We start from the raw sequence: 18,168 nt of genomic DNA, 5'->3' as shown, positions 1-18,168 counted from the left end.
CAAAGGGAAATTCAATATTGTAGTATATAATTAACTTGAGGAGGTCTTGTTCCGGAGGCTGATGGCTGCTGGCAGGAATGATCTTCTGTATCTTTCAGTCTTACATCGGACCTGAAGAAGCCTCTCACTGAAACAAGTCTTTCGTTACCATGGAGACTCATCATAATAAGTCTTGAGAGAGCCAAAAATATGCAGAAAAATCTCCCTTGCAGCACACCCTTTGAAATGGCGTGAAATCCTCGGGGAAAAAAAAGACCTAATTTGAGCTAAAATCTATGTGAGAAGAGTTTTATAATTTAAAAAAAAAAAAATCAAGCTAGCAAGTCAGAGCTACTACAATTTGCTGCCATCAGACGGCGCAATCTAGACTGGAATCACACATTGACAAGTTTAAATACATGGCACATAGCAGACGTTTTAACAAACAAAGTACATGTTAAGCATCCTATGAAAAAGCTCTGGTTCGTGGGCTTTCTGGCTTGATGGGATTATATGAATATTCATACAGCATTGTATACAGTACAATTGAAGTCACAATCATGCAGTCGTTAATGAAATAGTATCACTTATAACTGAAATGATCAGCATTTTCCCTTTTTTTTCCACAATTTTCAGAACAAATAATGGGACATACTAAAGACTGAACCTTAACTGCACATGAGCTACAAGATCTTATGTGTGGGAATCTGTTGAGTCCTGTTTTGCAAATGTTGTATTACTTGTCAGTCCATAGTGCAAATTTGATTTAAATGTTGCAGCATCATAAACCCACACAGTGTCTATTCCTTCCCCTGCTGTGTGCTCAGGGACCCATGTAGGAAAGGGGAAACGACAGGCTACCACTTTGGCTGTACTTGGCAGCTCCCTTGCAAGTTTCAACTCCAGCTGATCCATCTGCAGGCACATAATACAACAATTAGAACAGGAGGTAAAGAAAGTAATCTTATTGACTTTACATGGCGCACATGGAATGCATTACATTTCAGGAAAGTATACAACTATGACAACCTAAAGTAGGCCGACTCACCATTTGAGGGACTCCAAAAATAACAACATTGGAATATTGGGCGAAACTGACCTGGCAAAACAATCAGAAACACTGCTATCACACTCAGCCTAACAATGTCATTAAGAAAACTATGGTGTTGTTATAACAGTTCCAGGTTAGGATGTCACGTATTTTGGCCACCTTGAGCATTGTTAAAAGTTTTTTTTCAGAAATCCAACATTATTAGATTAGTTATAAACAGACTGTGCAACACTAGAAAGGAGTCCCTTACCTTCCACAAGTCAGAGATGTGGAAAGAAGTGGAGCGATGGACTCCCTCTCTCCAAGCCTTGTAGCGTGAATACCATACCAGCCAAGGGTTCAACTCAAAACCGGTTGCGTGAAATCCATGCTTGGCTGCTGCGATCACCTGAAAAAAGGAGGATTGTTGTTCAGGAGACAAGTGTGCAGATGACAACCACCAGTTTTGAGACACTTAGCAATTTAAATCTGTTATGCACCTTGAAAGCAATCTTTAATAATTTACAGTTGTGCTCATATGTATTCATACCCTTTCATTAAAGAAAAGGCTGAATTTACAACAGTCACTCAAATAACTGGAGACTTAAAAAAGGAACAATCACTAAAAAATTTTTTTTAATTTAATTTAGTAATATAAGACACTGTTTTTTCATTTAATTGAGTTGAAGAAAGAAAAAAAAAAAGAAATTGGTCCTGGACAAATTAGAGCATTTTTCTGATGAACAGTGGGACAAAATACCTGTCAACAGGTGCAGAAGTCTGACTGTAGCGGAAACAAAGGATTGTTCAACAAAATATTAGTTTGAGTGACGTAATATGTAATAAATTATCTTATTTGTTTTCTTTTTTTTTAAAAATATTTCTATTGAACCAGAATTAGACAATAATGTAATATTTTTTTTTATAAATTTTTATTTATTATTACTTTAGTCAATTTCGGCTTATTTTACAGGCAGCTGTTTTTTTTTCTCATTCTTTAATTAAAGGGTATGAATAAATATGAGCACAACTGTAGATATAATAGCAGGAGGAATGCTATTGAAAAATGCACGTTTTAGCATTTACAAGAGGTGAAACAAAACACGGTACTTACTATTCTTCCATCTCCGCTCCCAATGTCCACCAAGGTCCCCGATCTCGCACAAAGGACTTTAAGGACATTTTCCACTTGAGCTGTGGTGGCAGGGACAAACGGGAGGCACACTTTCCTCAAGGCTGGAGCGACAAAAGGAGCCGCCACTGAGTAGAGGGCGACCAGCGACCCCCCGACCAACCCTGTGGCAACGAGGCCGAGAGTGTTTCTGCTGCTTTTTTCTTTGACACTCCCGTTAAACTGTCCGAAGAGTTCGTCCCGGGACATCCTGCTGACTTAACGCAAACGTCAGTGGAAGGTAGCGTTAGCTAAGCTCCATTTTAATAGCTAAAGCCAAATAGCTAAGGCTTGGCAACTAATGGGACCGATAGATATTAAAAGCTGTCAGAAAAACGACAAATAGGATACTGCAACAAATCGTTGTCGCCCTGTGTAACCAGACAAACACAATACGACTTTAAAGCAAGTTCTGACTCGGAGAGATTTGCCCGTGCAGCGGTATTATGGGCTCGAGTAGAAAAGATAAGCTACGAAACGTTCCTCCTTCCGTAAGTGCCGAACAATACAGGAAGGAAGAAAGAAATTAAATGAAAAATAAAACTAAATTAAAAATACTTTATTAGTCCCAAAGGAAAATTCAATATTGTTGTAGATAATAATAATTAACTAGAGGAGGTCTTGTTCCGGAGGCTGATGGCTGCTGGCAGGAATGATCTTCTTTATCTTTCAGTCTTACAACGGACTTGAAGAAGCCTCTCACTGAACACTCTTTGTTGTTTCATCACTGTGTTGTGGAGAGGGTGTGAAGAATCCTCCATCATCTTCATCAGCTTGAGCAGCTTTCTTCTGTGGACAATCAGCTCCAGCGGCTCCAGAGTTACTCCAAGCACAGAACCAGCTTTCTTGATCAGTTTGTTGATTCTCTTCAAGTCTCTGGTTCTGATGCTACTACCCCAGCAGATGCTGCAAAGCTGACTGCATTCTGTACAACAGACTTATAAAAGATATGCAACATCTTGGTGCAAACGTTAAACCATCTCAGCTTCCTAAAGAAGTAGAGTCTGCTCTGACCTTTCTTATAGATGTATTCAGTGTTGCATTTCCAGTCCAGTTTGTTGTCCAGCTGAACTCCAAGGTACTTGTATTCCTCCACCACCTCCACCTCCTCTCCCAGGATGGAAACAGTGCTTTGTTTATTCTTTGCTCTTTATTTTTATTCTATATTCTTTATTCTGAAAGAAAGAAAGATGACCATACCATATTGACATTCACAACAAAAGGAAAATATTTAATTAAATAAATAAACAAATCAGCCACAAGCTTGCATTTATCAAACAGACAAAGATGATGTGCAATACTTAGTAAGAAAATTGTTCTTGCTTTGGTGGAACAGTAATGCCCAGATATAGGAGACACTGCACTGTTACAGCCATTCATTCACAAAAATTACAAACATGATTTGATCATACATTACACAGGATATTATGCAATTTAATACACCAGAGTAGAACAAAAAAAAGAAGAAAGAAAGGGAGGGTGTGTGGGTGATTCAGTAGAAATGGTGACATGTGCGTGCATGACATTTGTCATCTGTATTATTTCCATGATCATATTATAGTTTACTGCCTTTACCTTGTTTCTTAGTTCCATTATCAGACTGGTGTACAATTAAACACAGACCTTGAGCTCTTTGGCGAGACACAACTACTGCTAAAATAACTGTTGAATCCACAAGCTTCAGTCCTTTTTGTTTTTGCTCATTTAATGTCAAAAATGGATTTGGATTTGTTGGAACACGTTCCAAAATAAGTTTTAGAGAGCACACTTCAAATCTTAACGTTTTCATCCTCTACAGCACAAAAATAAGATTTTACCATAAAATCATTATAATCTACTCTAGTTCCTCCCATCATTTGCAATGCATCTCCATTTAGTTGCTAATTTTTATTTATTTATTTATTTGAATTTGCATATTACCTTCTAGTAAGCTAGAAATCATTAGACAATGTACGATGAACAGTGTGGTCCAGCCCTGAAAAGCCATGAGGAAGCTGATGCTGATGCATGTACTTCTGGTTGTTTGCGTGACCAGCATCCATCATCAAATCATCCTCCTCATCTTCTGCCCTGTAGCCCTCTGCTCCATCCTGTGAGTAGCTGTGCTTCATCACAACGATGCTCCGTCTACCTGCTGGTGTGTTGTGATGAGACAGGTGTGGTGACATCTGGCTCACCATTATTGGAGACATCGGGGGCACAAGAGCCCCTCCATCAGGGGCAATTGTGGCGTCCCTCATGCTTAAGTTGCTGCGGCTACCATGGATGCTTCCATGCACACTTCCTTGCTGGGAGCCACAGTGGTGGTCACGAATGCATTTGCTTTCAGAGCGTCTGAGTTTGTGGAACTTCTCAAAGTCCTCAGCCAGGGCAGCATCAGTCAGGTCACCAGAGGGAGCCCGACGAAGAGTGCAGAGCTCATAATGAGGAGGTTCAAACCCAGGATGGAGAAGAGCAGGGTCAAAGTCATCTCTGTGAAAACAAGAGAGAAGCAGTAAATATTCATTTACATACATCTAAAATCAGATTCAGTGTCTTAAGATTATACAATCCTTTTTGTCTTATGAATGATATTTTCTCCATTAATTATCAGCAAGAGGTGCATAAAAAAGTTTTCTTTTTTACAACCCTCTTTTTTGCAATAACATCCTCTCACTTTATCAAATTCTCAAAATATTATTTAAACTATTTTAATTCAAATCAATAAGCAGTCAGAATAATCACAATTCCACTGCTGTTTAGTGGTTTAAAAGTTAAGAGTTCCTCTGAATATAAAATGCTTCATCTTTTCAGCCATGTCTGTGTGGCCCAACTCAGTACTGCATCTACGTTACATACAGTATTAGTTTGTCACCATAGAAGTCCACTTATCACATGTAATGGCTACTTGAGTGCCCAGCACAGTGCAGGGCTTAAGTTTCACTGTAGAGCTCAGGTGTAGGTGTTGAACATGATGTCATGTGATAACTACTGGGGTTACACACTGAGAGGCAAAAGTACATCTGACTCAGTCGCTGAAGTCTGTGTGACTGTCTGATAAACAAAGAAAGATGCCCTATTTATTCTGTTCTGGATCAAAGTTTCTGTAATTTAGCTGGAATCCAGATCAATCCCGTATGGTGATTCAGATTGCTCCCAACATTTTATTTAATCTATGTGAGACCAACACCCATTTTCAGACATCAAACATTGATGTCCAGTAGCTTTTGTGCAAAGTTTCTAACAGACAGACAGACAAACAGACAGGAAAAAGCGTAGTTATTATAGATATGCCTTTGAAGTAGCAATAAGCTGAAAATTCTATTCTTTTATCCCTTATCATATATTTTCTAATATATAAATCCACTGAGTGAATATGATTATATATATATATTTTTTTTTTACCTGCGAACTACATATTTCTTGCGTGGCTGTTTGACCTGAATGATGACCGATATGATGAGTAGGATGACAACCAGACCACAGGTTACTCCAATAATGGTTAGGTTGGTGTTGTCCAGTGTGTCCAGGATACTAGGTTTTCTCTTCTCTAGTTAAATATACAACACATACAAAACAAACAAGCAAAACAAAATGAAAAATTGCACAGCCACATGTTGATACAGAATGTCGCTGGTGGCTTGAGCTTCTGAGCCTGAGCATCCTACCTTTGCAACGATTCTCATCCCATGGATAAACACAGTTCTGGACGCCATTGCAGACCAGGGTGTTGTTGATGCACATGTTGCTGTGACAGAAGAAAGTGTCTCCTTCACATGGAGCTGAAAAGCAGAAGACAGGAGACAAATCTCACTAAAACTGTTGTCAATTATTCACAGACATAAACACTGATATTTTAAAGCGTGCCACTCACGTTCATGGAAAGTTGTAAAGAGGATCTTGAATCTGCTCTTCCTGCTCCCCTCGTCTGCCCACATCCTCACTACTCCCACAGAGGACACCAGCATGACATCGTTGGCCACCGTGGAGCAGAACTTATTCTTTAGGTGCTCCACTGAGCTGCTGCCATCATAGATGCCAACAAAGTTGCGCTTGCACTCGTTTGAGTTGTGCATTTCATACTCCAGAAAACGCATGTAGATCTGTTGTGGGGTAGAAGGTTGAGCAGAATGGAGAGAAGGACTGGTGAATGGACTGGAGTTTGAGTGCTAATGGTACCAATCAACTTAAAAGATAGGTGGTAGATTTACGTAGTGGGGTTATTTTAGTCCAGATGTGGCTACATTTTTTTTTGTTCTGATCATTGTCCAATCACTGTTTTAATAGTTCACGTGAAGCATTCATACCCTAGATTTTGGTGGGGCCCTGATGTACCACCTGCAGTCCACAGCATCCGTTTGCAGCGCCCGGCCTTCCCTGGATATTTGTGCAGATTCCACGAAACCCTCAGGCCCACTCAGCTCAAATTCACATACTATGGAGAACAGCATTTTAGGTGACAGGTAAAACAATGCTGGCTAACCAAGGCTCTGTTTAATTTATCTCACATTCACGTGTGATTTTTGATTCAATAACAACTGAGAAGCATTAAATGCAACCTCAGTTCCAATGGATTACACTTTGTGTGAAATGCCAACAAAGACAGGATGCAATGATTTGCAAATCCCTTTAAACCTGTATTCAACTGAATATAGTACAAAGACAAGATATTTAAAGTTTAAAGTGAAAGCTTTATTGTTGTTTGTTTGTTTGTTTCTTCAAACATACACTCATTTTGAATTTGATGCCTGCAGCAACATGCTCCAAAAAAAGCTGGGACAAGCGACAAAAGACTGTGAAATTTGAGGAATGCTGAAAAAAACATACGTTTGGAACATTCTACAGGTAAACAAGTTAGTGTCATGATTAGGTATAAAAGCATGCAGTGAGATCATCTCAGTAATACTTATGGTTAGCACTGCATTGACACTTTAAATTATGCAATCCTTCACCATATTGGTAAATTACCTACTCATGCTTGCCCTGTTGATAAAACAACAACAGAGTCTTGTGTTGGTTAAATTAAACCATTAGTTTAATTCAAACTAATTAATTTAAAAGGTTTTGACAAGGAAGAAAATGCAAGTGAAGGATTTTACACTTTGCAGACTGGTAGTCTAAGGGTCAGTTTGCAAGATAGTTTACAAATTTGATTAGAGCAAGGGAGGTTTTTTGGGGGGGGCAACTTCAGTCCTCGAGGGTAGCAAGTGTTTGGAGTGTTCCTGCTGCAACACACCTGACACTCATCCAACTTAATTATCAGACTGGTGCAGAGCTTGACATTAAACTCTGCACTAATCTGTGTATTGCAGCAGGGAAACTCTGAACTGTACACTCTGGATTAGAGTGTAATTACACTTGACAATAGCAGGTCTGCTGAGTCAGACCAAATCAATAACGGTTCGCAACATTGGATTCTTTTATTTGTTCTTTGCAGATTAAAATAATATTTATTACACACTGAGCGAGGAAGTTGGGGTCACAAACCACTATTTCAGATATATTTGACACATACAGTATCTGACACTTTCCATTGTTGAGTCATTGACTTAAAGGAAATCTACTTTTTGGCTAACCACCTCTTTTACTTAACAGCTGTTGTGTGGACTGTTAAGAGTTTACAGTGAGACAGTTTCTAAATCATTTGCCTTTTTTTAACCTCGGTAATAAATTTGGATTTGCAGTCGCCTACTGCTCAGCAAGGTTTTTCTTCCTGTCATTAATTCCACTTGTAACAATTGTTTAGCATGTTGGCTTAGCCTAAAAATACCCAGTTTTTCTGAGGACATACAGAAGTACTCAATTAGGATTAAGGATTTGTGTTTGACAGGGTTTTGTCAGATGAAGTAGTTTAATCTCCTCATTGTAGATGTCTCCTTTACTGATAAATGGAGGTTTCTATGTAAAATGCAGACTTCCCACTTGGCCACATCACACAGTTTAAAGTCAATCACACAGATGGCAAATTTTGATTTATACTGAATCTGTCTTTGAATAATGTTTCTTCTAGTGGAAAATTACATAAATAACCGGTATAATGACAAATTTGACATATGTCTGGTTTATTTCTGCATAAAACAAACAAATCCCACCCAAAGACTTGGAAATGGTCAAAATCCCAGTCTATCCAAGCTTCCATCAGGCAAGAGTTAGGGTACACCCGGACAAGTCTCCAGTTAGTCGCATATTCTCCAAACATAATTATAGGATGTTTTGGCCTGTATGGATGAACTACATAATGATTTGAGCAGATTTAGCAAATCAAGGCTTTTCTTTTGATTAATGAATTAAAGAATCATAAGAAAAATGTTAAAAATAAAAATAAAAAAATTACATGAAAATAAGTGAGATTAATATTTCTGACAAAGTTTTGCATCTTTCACCTGTTTTTCTCAATTAGCTATATATCTATAAACAATAAACTAAAACATGCATTATGAATCATCTTAAACTCCTTTGCAAGGTTCCAACTTGACCAGCACAGACTTACAGATTCAGCAGATACATTTGATTTCATTTGTCAGCATACTTTTAGATAAAAAAAAAGGTCACATATTTAAAAGGAATAAAATATACTTTTAAATGCAGGGCGCTACAACAGAAAGCTAAACCCTACATACTGCTTACAACCTCTAACTCTGGCAATAACTGTTGATGGTATTTTAATACCTTATCATTATTAGAAATTAGTTTAATTAAAGTAATAAGCTTGAACTGAAATGCATACATGCTTTTATGTGGAGTAAGTCACAGTAAAAAGAGGTTAATTTAACACTCATGCTGCAAGTTGAAAACATCCAAAGCTGTCATGTGCATTGCAGTTTGGTGTGCAAATCAGTCTGATTATATTTGTTGTAGTTTATTTGCTCTGTTCCAAACTGAAACCATGTTATTTTAAAATGCAGTTTTCGCTGGAAATGTTTCATTTAATAACTTGTGCTCTACACTTTATGTAATTCTCCGGCCAGTTGTCTGCTGTTTTTTTCCCATCATTACCTGGATTATGTATTCTGTTGTGTGCACATGGTCAATACTCACCTGATAGAACCGACAGCGCCCCAAGATCTTTAAACTCAGGATCTAGGAGTAGAGCATAGCACAAGTCATGCAAGAGAAACTGTGCACCATAGTTGTGTAAAACAGTGCATTTCTACATTTCACTTCTACAATGAGAGCACACCAGATCTAAATGTCATGCTCTTATGGGTAATTCCTCTCAAAGCAGAATAATGAGCACCAAATTGTTTGGACATGGTATTTTTTTCAGATCTACGGACACACACCTGAATGTTTCAGACCATCAAACCTCCAAAACCTCTGCTTTATAGAGTTGCTGATTATTGCTGAAGTTTATCAATTGCCACTGACTGTCAACATCCAGTTTCTTCTTTCTCTCTTGATAATGTACAGAAATACTTACTTACTTTACTGTACTTACTTTTTCACATTGTGCTTTACTAATTAGCCTTTTATTTAGTTATTGTTTTTTTTTTATATATATATATATATATATAAAACATAATGGGAATACTTGGTAAGATGCCAGTGAATCTATTATGACTTGACACATAAAACTTTTCCAATAAACCAGAATCCTTTTATGACTGTATTTGAAGATTTTTTTATCAAGAATTTTTCTAGGAAAATATATTCATATGAAACTCTTTGACCCTCTAGAAATTTTGATTAAGTTCAAAGAAAAAAAAAACAAAATTAATGAAAAAAAATAAATAAAAAACCCTCTCACTATATTAAAGGCATATTGAAAACCACAATAAAGCCACATCTGGCCAAAGATGACATAATCTCTGTACCAGCACATTTCCTCTGCCCTCATTTAACCACCCCCGAAATCCTGATGTCCTTCATAAAAAAAAATAAAAAAAAGAAAGAAAACCACACAAAGCATCCAAACAGAACAGATATTGTGTCCTAAACCTTCGTGCTGATGAATCTACTTGTGAGGTGGATTAAAAATCCTCATAGACCAGCTTAGTTCAGGACAGATTAGGATCTGGCAGCATCAACGACAACCTGGTAAAAATGTTATTTTTACTTGGAACTTCTCTGAGATACACCTTGTTTATTTTACAGTGTGAAAAAATATTACTCTGAAACAGTGTTTGCATGAAAGACGTGTCTAAAAAGTTTGTCTCAAAGGAAGCAGAGTGGAGAGCAAGAAAATATCAGGATTTTTGCTTGCAAAGATAACTTTTTGCTGTTTTTTTTATTTTTTGTAATGTAGAACAGAGGACAGAAGCTGTGATGTAAGAGGAGAAGGTGATGAACTCCACTGAGGTTCATATCAACATGGACTTATTAATCCTCTCGTCTTTCCTACCCATTCTGCTTCAGGCTTGGTCAGATTATTTACATCCATTGCAGTGTGTGTGTTTGTGTGTGTGTGCATATGTGATGCCAGGGGCTTTACCCCAGTACAAGATGGAAAAAATAAGCGTACGACTGAGATAAAATAAGATCTGTGGTGTGTGCTGCACATAGAAAACAGGGACTTCAATGCAACTTGGTTTCGCCACAAACCGCATGAAGTGTACATAAACTCAAAAAATCCTGATAGGCAACAAATTGTTAAACTGAAACAAAAACAAAAAAAAAGTCAAATCTGTAAACTGACAAGTCACTTTTTTTGAAAAATAATTAGCAGGAAAGGGATGTGCCGCTTAGCTCAGTAATTGGTGTAGATGCTATGTCTACTAAAGCTGCAGGTCTTTAACACAACCCCTCGAGCCACAAAATCTCAGAGCATAATAAGAAAATTAGATTTGTTTGAACAAACAAAGCATCCATACAAACCATGAACAAGTCACCACAGCAAACTGGCATTACTTTGGGAATGCACTTTCACCCTAAACCAGTATAGATGATGATCTTGAGATTGAAAATAAAATTTATGTATTAGGGTTGGGACTCGATTAAAAAAAGTTCATCTCATTAATTACAGGTTTTGTAATTAATCTTGATTTTAATCGAATAGTAAAATTTGCTCCAAAAGGCAACATTTTTTTCATTTTGGATTTTAAGGAATTATTAAATCAAATAATATTAATAAAATAGATACATTTTATGTCCTAATTAACCCAAGCTTTATGAATGACTAGAAAAATGCATTTAAACTTTAAAACAGTAAAAAAGAAATGGAAAAGGCAGCTGTAGCTGAGGAGGATGAGCAGTTGGCTTGTAACTGGGAAGTTGGGAGTTTGATTCTTGGCTTCCCCTGACTATGTGCCAAAGTGTTCTTGGGCAAGACGCTGAACCCTAAGTTGCCCCCCGATGTGCCTATTGTGGTATGAGTGTGTATGTAAACATCTGCTAAATGACTATAGAATAGAAAAAATCCTTGGCCAAAACTAAACAGACTCAAACTAATTATGTTATTTTAAATATTTTGACTAACAGCACAGCTCCACTTATCCTCTCAAGCGAGGGCTTTGCAGATGCTGTCAATGGAGAAGAGAACAAATGTTTTAATGCTTCTCACCAAGAGTGGACGATACCACCAGAAAAAGACAGCAGCCTTGTTGATGCTCACTTTGTCCTGAAATAAACTCACTTAACTGTCTGAAATGCAGCTAAATGTAGCGCCAATGTGGCTAATAAAGTACCGTGTGCAGCCTTTTATTTAAACAAATAAAAATGATACAAAAGCTTAATATTATAATTCTTCAACTGTTTTGTATTGATTTGGCCATTCATATTGTTGTTATGAAGTTGTTTGTTTACTGTTGTTTTTGAAAATCAGGTAATTGATCCTGTGAGATTCCTAGTTGATATTCTGAGTATTTTAAAGGTGCAGCAAATAACAAAATCCAAAGCCACTGTCAGAGAAAATATAATATATTATTAAAACTACATTTAGATTAGAATCTATTCACTTTACTTATATTACTGTTTTATTTGCTTAGCATTAGCCCTTTAATCAGTACAAGTTGGGCAAGTAACTGCTTAACATATGTCTATGTATACAGACATATTTGTGCCGTAATTTTCACTATGGTGTCTCTGAATGGACAAACAACCCTGTATGAAGTGAGAACACATTGAGCTTTAAAATTGCAGTGCTGGTTTGGCAATAAAGTTTTTGGCTAAGTAACATCCTAAAATATACATAGAAGAAGACAGTACATGTACACAATTCTGAAGTACTTCCCTGTATTTCAGTCATCACAGAGACCACTGTACATACTTCCAGATGAAAACATGAGCTGGATGAATTTTGGCCACACACAGCCACCATTTATTCTCAGTTGTGCTTTTTATTCATTTCAAGCCCATCATGTCCACTTGATGTAAGTGATGTTTACATCTCGTAACTTTACACATTAGGGCATTGTCTGGTCTCTGGTTTAGACAATTCAGAGATGTAACTGAATACTAGCACTCATTTGTACAACTTGTACTAACAGAAGATGGAGTAATTTTCAAGTTAAATCTGTGTGATGAAGAAAAATTCAAGCTGTGGACAGAAACATAAGGATGTTACATAACATAAAACTTTTATGCAAAGGATGTTATTTTCAGCTCATAGATGTCTGAAGATACAGAATAGTTCCTGAAACTCAATTTTTTCTGAAGACTTAACGGATGACAAGATGACTGTCTTTAAAATGTATTTATTTTTAGGATGTTCCACTACAAATGGGGGTGTGGGGGAGGGTGATATAAGTCTGCTACATGGACTTTCCAAAATCTGCTTTATTATTTAATCCTCACATTTGATTTAATTCTGTATGGGATTTTGCTTTTTTGATTAATATACTATTTCTGACTGTACTACAAGACACAGAGTTTGGTCATTCTAATCTGTACTCAGCAGTGGAATAAACGTTAGTTTCCTTTAAAACCAGTCAAATATTAGTGATTTGAGATTAGATTATTTGCACATTTAATTCCGCACTTTGCATTTTAGGTGCCCCCCATAAGAGCTGTAGCATTCATCATCTGCACAGGCTGAACTGGACTTGTAGGTTGCTTTTGTATTGTAGAGAACATTAAAGGTTAGCAGAACAAGTCAGGATAGCAGCAATCACAACAGGCAACCATCACCACTGCATGCCTTCAGTCAAACATTGTCATGCAAACAGCTGAACTGACAATCTTTTCCCTGATGTTATTGCACTTTGGTTGGCTGTAATCACACGTGCAACCATGTGGCCAAATTGATTCCCTCCTGCCTCTCCTGATGGGTGGAATTACACAGGAGATTAAGTTTTGACCTTAAGTACTTATTACATGTGATGAAAACACACAAACCAGCTTTTCCTGATCTGCTAATGATGGGTAATATCCTCCAAAAAGGTCCAGATTATCTCAAAGTGCTTCTCAACTCTTTCAGTCTCTGAAATTGAATTATTAAATTGCAGACATGATGAAAATATGTGGTACAAATGCAAAAGCCAAGCATGTGCAGTTATTTTTTTTTTTTTTACACATGGCACTGATCCCTACATGCACTTTTGGGCATCTACCTCTTCCTGCAAGTCTGCTGGATATGCAGAATAGACTGAGGAATCTCCAAATAGAAAATCCTCATAAGGAATAAAAACAACAGTCTGGGCTCAATAATGTTCAGAAAGAAAGAAAAGATTGATGGATAAATGGACAGAGGGATGCAGATTAATCCCTGCCCTTCGCCGGTGTAGGTGGCCTATAAAATCTGTGGTTAATAAAGCTTCTGCCTCGGACTCCCTTAAGCTGCTACCACGGCTCAGTGCCGACAAGCTGCATTCCCTGAAGACAAGCTTTCATTAACTCTCGTGTGTATGTGTGTGTGTGTGTGAGGGTTGAGGGAACAAGTGCCTCTGTGTGTTGACTTGTGGGTATTTGCGTGTGCTCCTCTCTTCTTCCCTTGTCAGCTACAGCTGCTGTGCCTGCACTGCAAATGGAAATGAGAACACATTGATGGCAGTGTGCAACTGGACCATTATTAAAGTTGTGACTATTTGCAAGCATCTATAATAATAACTCAACGTCTATTTTACAATGCCTTGGAACTTTCCATGTTTAAGGATGGCTTGTTTCCACGTGCCACTCATCAGCCATTATTGTTTAAAAGTAAATTTAGTTGATGTTCCAACTGAACTTCATGACTAGAATAGAACAGAAGGAGTCAGACGGGGTTAAAAAGGTGATCAGCTCTGGAATATGTGACCCTGTCAAATTCACAGCAGAAAGGTGTATTTGGGGGGGGGGGGGAGGGGGGGACCATCAACAGAAAGAGGTTTAGAGTCCCGGTAAGACTTTAATTATTTACCTTCCAGCTACATCAAAGCGGACATGGCTGCATTTTCCTTTTTTTTTTTTATTAATGCTGCTTCATTAGGAGAAACGTTATGATGTTTAGTTGGCAGTCAGTTATGTTTGGTTGCAGGTTTTTTCACTTGTGATTTATTTCAAATGAGGTTTTCATCAAAAACTACTCAGGAAGTACCTGGTTTCTGCTGATTTTACATGCAAATGCTATTTCATATTATGCAAATCCTGACTGGTCTCAAAGAAAAAGTGGTCAAAAAACAGAAAACTTTATACTGATGAAGACAAATACTGTAGTGGTTTTTGTCATATGCGCAAATATTACAGTAACATAGTTGAGTAAAATATCTAGTTAGTGTGTTCGGCATATTGGGAGATACACTTGGCATGTAATAATTCAAGAAAAGGCTTATTTGCAGCTATGATATTACAGTATCTATTTTTATGAAAAGCCATTCTGTTTTCCTGACTTTAGACCATGTTTGTCGACCCTTGAAGGCGATGCATCAGTTGTTTTGTGAATATAGAGAATATCTTCCTCTTTAGTTATTTTTATGCCCAGTAACCCTAAACGGGGTCAGTGGGGGGTGTAATAATCATGTCTGTGACCAACATTAAGTTTTTGCTGTGACATTGGATTAGCAGGTCATGTGTGGTAGATTTACTGAATCATTCCTTCTTTCTTTCTCTCTCTATTTTTAAGTGTGTTTCATGTTTCAAATCCACACACAGAAGAGAAATATGTTTAAAAATGAAAGAAAACTGAATAGAGCTCTTAGCCTTCATCATTTACCTTGTGTGAAGTTGTACCGGGCGGAAAAACCAGTCGCCTCCAGTTCACCATCAGCCACAAACTTAATGTATAGGTATCGCCCACTGGAGCGGATGTAGGAAGGGATTTCTTCCCCACAGTAGCGACCGATGATGGGTGAGAAACCAAAGGGACCATCGCGGACTTCAATGTGGTCAAACCTGCACTCCCATGATGGCTCGATGGAGTATCTCTCATCGAAGAACAGGTCGATGCACTGTCGGGGTGAAGCTGAAGCAGGAAGACAGGTGAAAAGCATGAGGAAATTTATATGTAATATTCCCAGATCATTACTGGAAAGAAATCTGATTGTAAACACCATGTAAACAGCATTTTCTGATCACATTAATCCCAATAAGACTTCATAATTATCTAACTTGCATTATATATACATGTATGACCTTGAGTGCCTTCATCTCCACATTTGCCACCATTAAGTAACTTTCACTTTTTTTTTAAAGAATGCATTTGTTTGTTTCACACACCTTCACAAGAAGACACACTTTGAGTGAGAGATTAAACCTGAATGCCTTAACGCTCTGTGCTCTGAATAGTATGGATAGAAATAAGAGCTAAAAATTCTTAGTTGAGCTAAATGTAAGTGGGAATCATTAATTAGGTTGCTATGCAACAAGAAAATAGGATATGCATGTATGATATGTAATATCAAACTCTCACCTTCTATAATGTAGATGCATTCCCTCTCAGGGGGATATTTCTCGGGGTAATTGGGTGAGGTGAAATACCCCCCATCGGGCTCCTTTACCCAAGCCCCACACTGTCCAGCTGGTGTCACACCTGAGTTGTTCTTCACTGGCACCATGCAGAAAAGAAGTTCCCAACTTATCACAGTTAGACATTTTCATGCATATCTTCCTCATTTCACGGAATTCAACTGAATACAGCATCTTTTACAAAAAGCAGGAGGTGCTGAAGCACACCGGAGGCACAACAAGCAACTAGAGCTGCTATAGCTTGTTAACTTTCAGTATTACTTGTCATAGTTCATAAAGTGTTTGTGTGTCAGAATGGGATACCTTGGGCTTTTTTAGTGGTTGCTGTGGCAGCGCCTGTCTCACGTGCCATAAAGCTTGCTGCTAGAGCTGATGTGACACGAGAAGAACAAGAAATATATTTTTTTCAAAAAAAAAAAAAAGGGAAACACAAAGCAGAAGAAGCAAGTGTGATAAAGCAGGCAGAGGAGAGAAAATCTCATCAGTTATCAACTCACCGATGGGCAGCAGAAGTTTGTGCACCATTTCTGTTCCCTGAGGATGAGTGGCGCCGACTCAGTTATTGCCATTAAATTGTCTTTAAGTTACTGGACCGTGCGTTCTTGCGCTTCTTTTCATAAAACCCCGTTTGCGCCCATCAATTCCTCGCAATATGCGCAAAACCTGACAGCGGACTCTTCTCCATCCCTCTCTCCCGCTCTCTTTCTGTCTCCCGACAGCTCAAAGGATTAAACTCCAGCCCGCCAACAAACCTTCACAATTTGTTCTCCACCTTTAGGCTGTTTTAATCCACTCAGAAGAAATCCAAGTAAACGTGAGATTGCGTTCCTTCCATGTGCGTGATCCTGCATCTTCGTGTGCGCCATTTACGATTTTACCTCCTTTTCCTTAACCTTTAATTTCTTATTTTTTGTTATTCAGACATATAGCTACGGTGCATCATACTGCTGCGTGAAAAGCCACATCATATAGCGGTTATTGAGACTGCTTGCAAATTAAGCGATTTGTCCACAAATAGACATGCATTACTTCATGTGACAGGATAAAATAAATATAGTGTGAAACATGAAAATATTGCACATAAAAAAAAAAAAAGCTGTAGAATTTGAACAAGCTTTAAACTAGGTCAATTTTCTTCAGCACAGTTTGAATCCTGTTTGACAAGCTTCCTTGTAATTTCTTGTAGTAGTCTTCAGAAATATTTATTTATTTATTTATTTATTTATTGGTTTTTGGAAGGCCTTTCAAATCTCCTCTTTAGATCTTGGTTGCTTCAATTTCTGTTCTCTTCCAAGATGTTCACACTGTTTCAATAATGTTGAAGTCCCTTCTTGTTGCTGTTGAGTTTCAGTCCAGTTCTTTTGTCACTTCTCTAAAATCCCTACTGATGTCTTTCCTCCTGAGAAATCTGTAACATCTGAAAGCTTCTGAGCAGAAAATTGCCAAGATGTCTGCTTTTAAATTCATTGATCACACTGGTGACTTTATGCCCTAACATTTTGGCCTATTATCGGTGTAATCTGTCATGTGTGTTTATGGAGAGTTAAAATGACCTTTAATCTCCATTGTTGATAAGGAATCCAGGATACTTTATCAATTTATTTTTGTCCTTGTATACAATGAAAGAAGTCATGTTTTTTTCACATGACTTCATACAAAGTTAAACACTTTCACACTGTTCAGTGTGACACCCAGACACGCAGCTTTGTACACTAACTTGTAAACTAAACTGTTTTCATTTTAAACTGTTCCTTCAAAGCACAAAGTTTTTACTTCTAACTTTTCACCTGAACCAGAGATGATTATCACTCATCTTATTCAGAAGCTTTTCACTGGTTAAATAGTGGCATGTTTTTAAATGCCACGTCTTTCAGGACAACACATTTAAAAACAGGAAAAAAAATTCTGTTGTTTTTATTTTTTTCCATTTTTTTAAGTTTTCAGCTTCATTTTTTCTTGGAATTTATTGAAAGAAGTCAGAGATTTTTTTTTTCTTCCTTTTTTGCATCATGATGAATCAGCTAATTTAAAAACCAGAAAGACATGTAAAAGGTTCACAGATATGACAATTTAAATAATAATAAAAACTGAATCAGCTGTCCTCAGCAGGACACTTACTTGTGAAACAAATATTAGTCACCTCTGCCACGGCAGAGGTCATGTATTTGGTGGCATTGGTTTGTTTCTGTCTGTC

The 18,168-nt window shown here is 37.6% G+C and overlaps 2 protein-coding genes across 3 annotated transcripts; both read right to left on the bottom strand.

The window, feature by feature from the left end:
• Positions 1–46: 46 nt before the first annotated feature.
• Positions 47–2,602, bottom strand: LOC306757928 (ATP synthase subunit C lysine N-methyltransferase-like). 2 transcript variants are annotated; one of them, XM_079243119.1, is made up of 4 exons: positions 2,124–2,602; positions 1,281–1,418; positions 1,028–1,078; positions 47–894 (listed from the first exon to the last, which is right to left on the bottom strand). In XM_079243119.1, the coding sequence occupies exons 1-4, from the start codon at positions 2,388–2,390 to the stop codon at positions 673–675; spliced, it is 678 nt and encodes a 225-aa protein (XP_079099245.1). In that variant the 5' UTR covers positions 2,391–2,602; the 3' UTR covers positions 47–672. The 2 variants fall into 2 exon arrangements, with proteins under 2 accessions (XP_079099245.1, XP_079099246.1); XM_079243120.1 differs by lacking the exon at positions 1,028–1,078.
• A 1,509-nt stretch (positions 2,603–4,111) lies between these two features.
• LOC306758513 (neuropilin and tolloid-like protein 1) lies at positions 4,112–16,499 on the bottom strand (the record flags this gene model as incomplete). Its single annotated transcript, XM_079243840.1, has 10 exons — positions 4,112–4,652; positions 5,565–5,709; positions 5,828–5,941; positions 6,034–6,262; positions 6,467–6,594; positions 9,198–9,239; positions 15,223–15,471; positions 15,919–16,053; positions 16,278–16,343; positions 16,472–16,499. The coding sequence occupies 10 exons, from the start codon at positions 16,497–16,499 to the stop codon at positions 4,112–4,114; spliced, it is 1,677 nt and encodes a 558-aa protein (XP_079099966.1).
• Positions 16,500–18,168: the final 1,669 nt, after the last annotated feature.

The sequence above is a fragment of the Telmatherina bonti genome, assembly GCF_933228915.1.
Source record: "Telmatherina bonti genome assembly, chromosome: 7".
Lineage (NCBI taxonomy): Eukaryota > Metazoa > Chordata > Actinopteri > Atheriniformes > Telmatherinidae > Telmatherina > Telmatherina bonti.
This window is presented reverse-complemented; position numbering and strand designations above follow the sequence as displayed.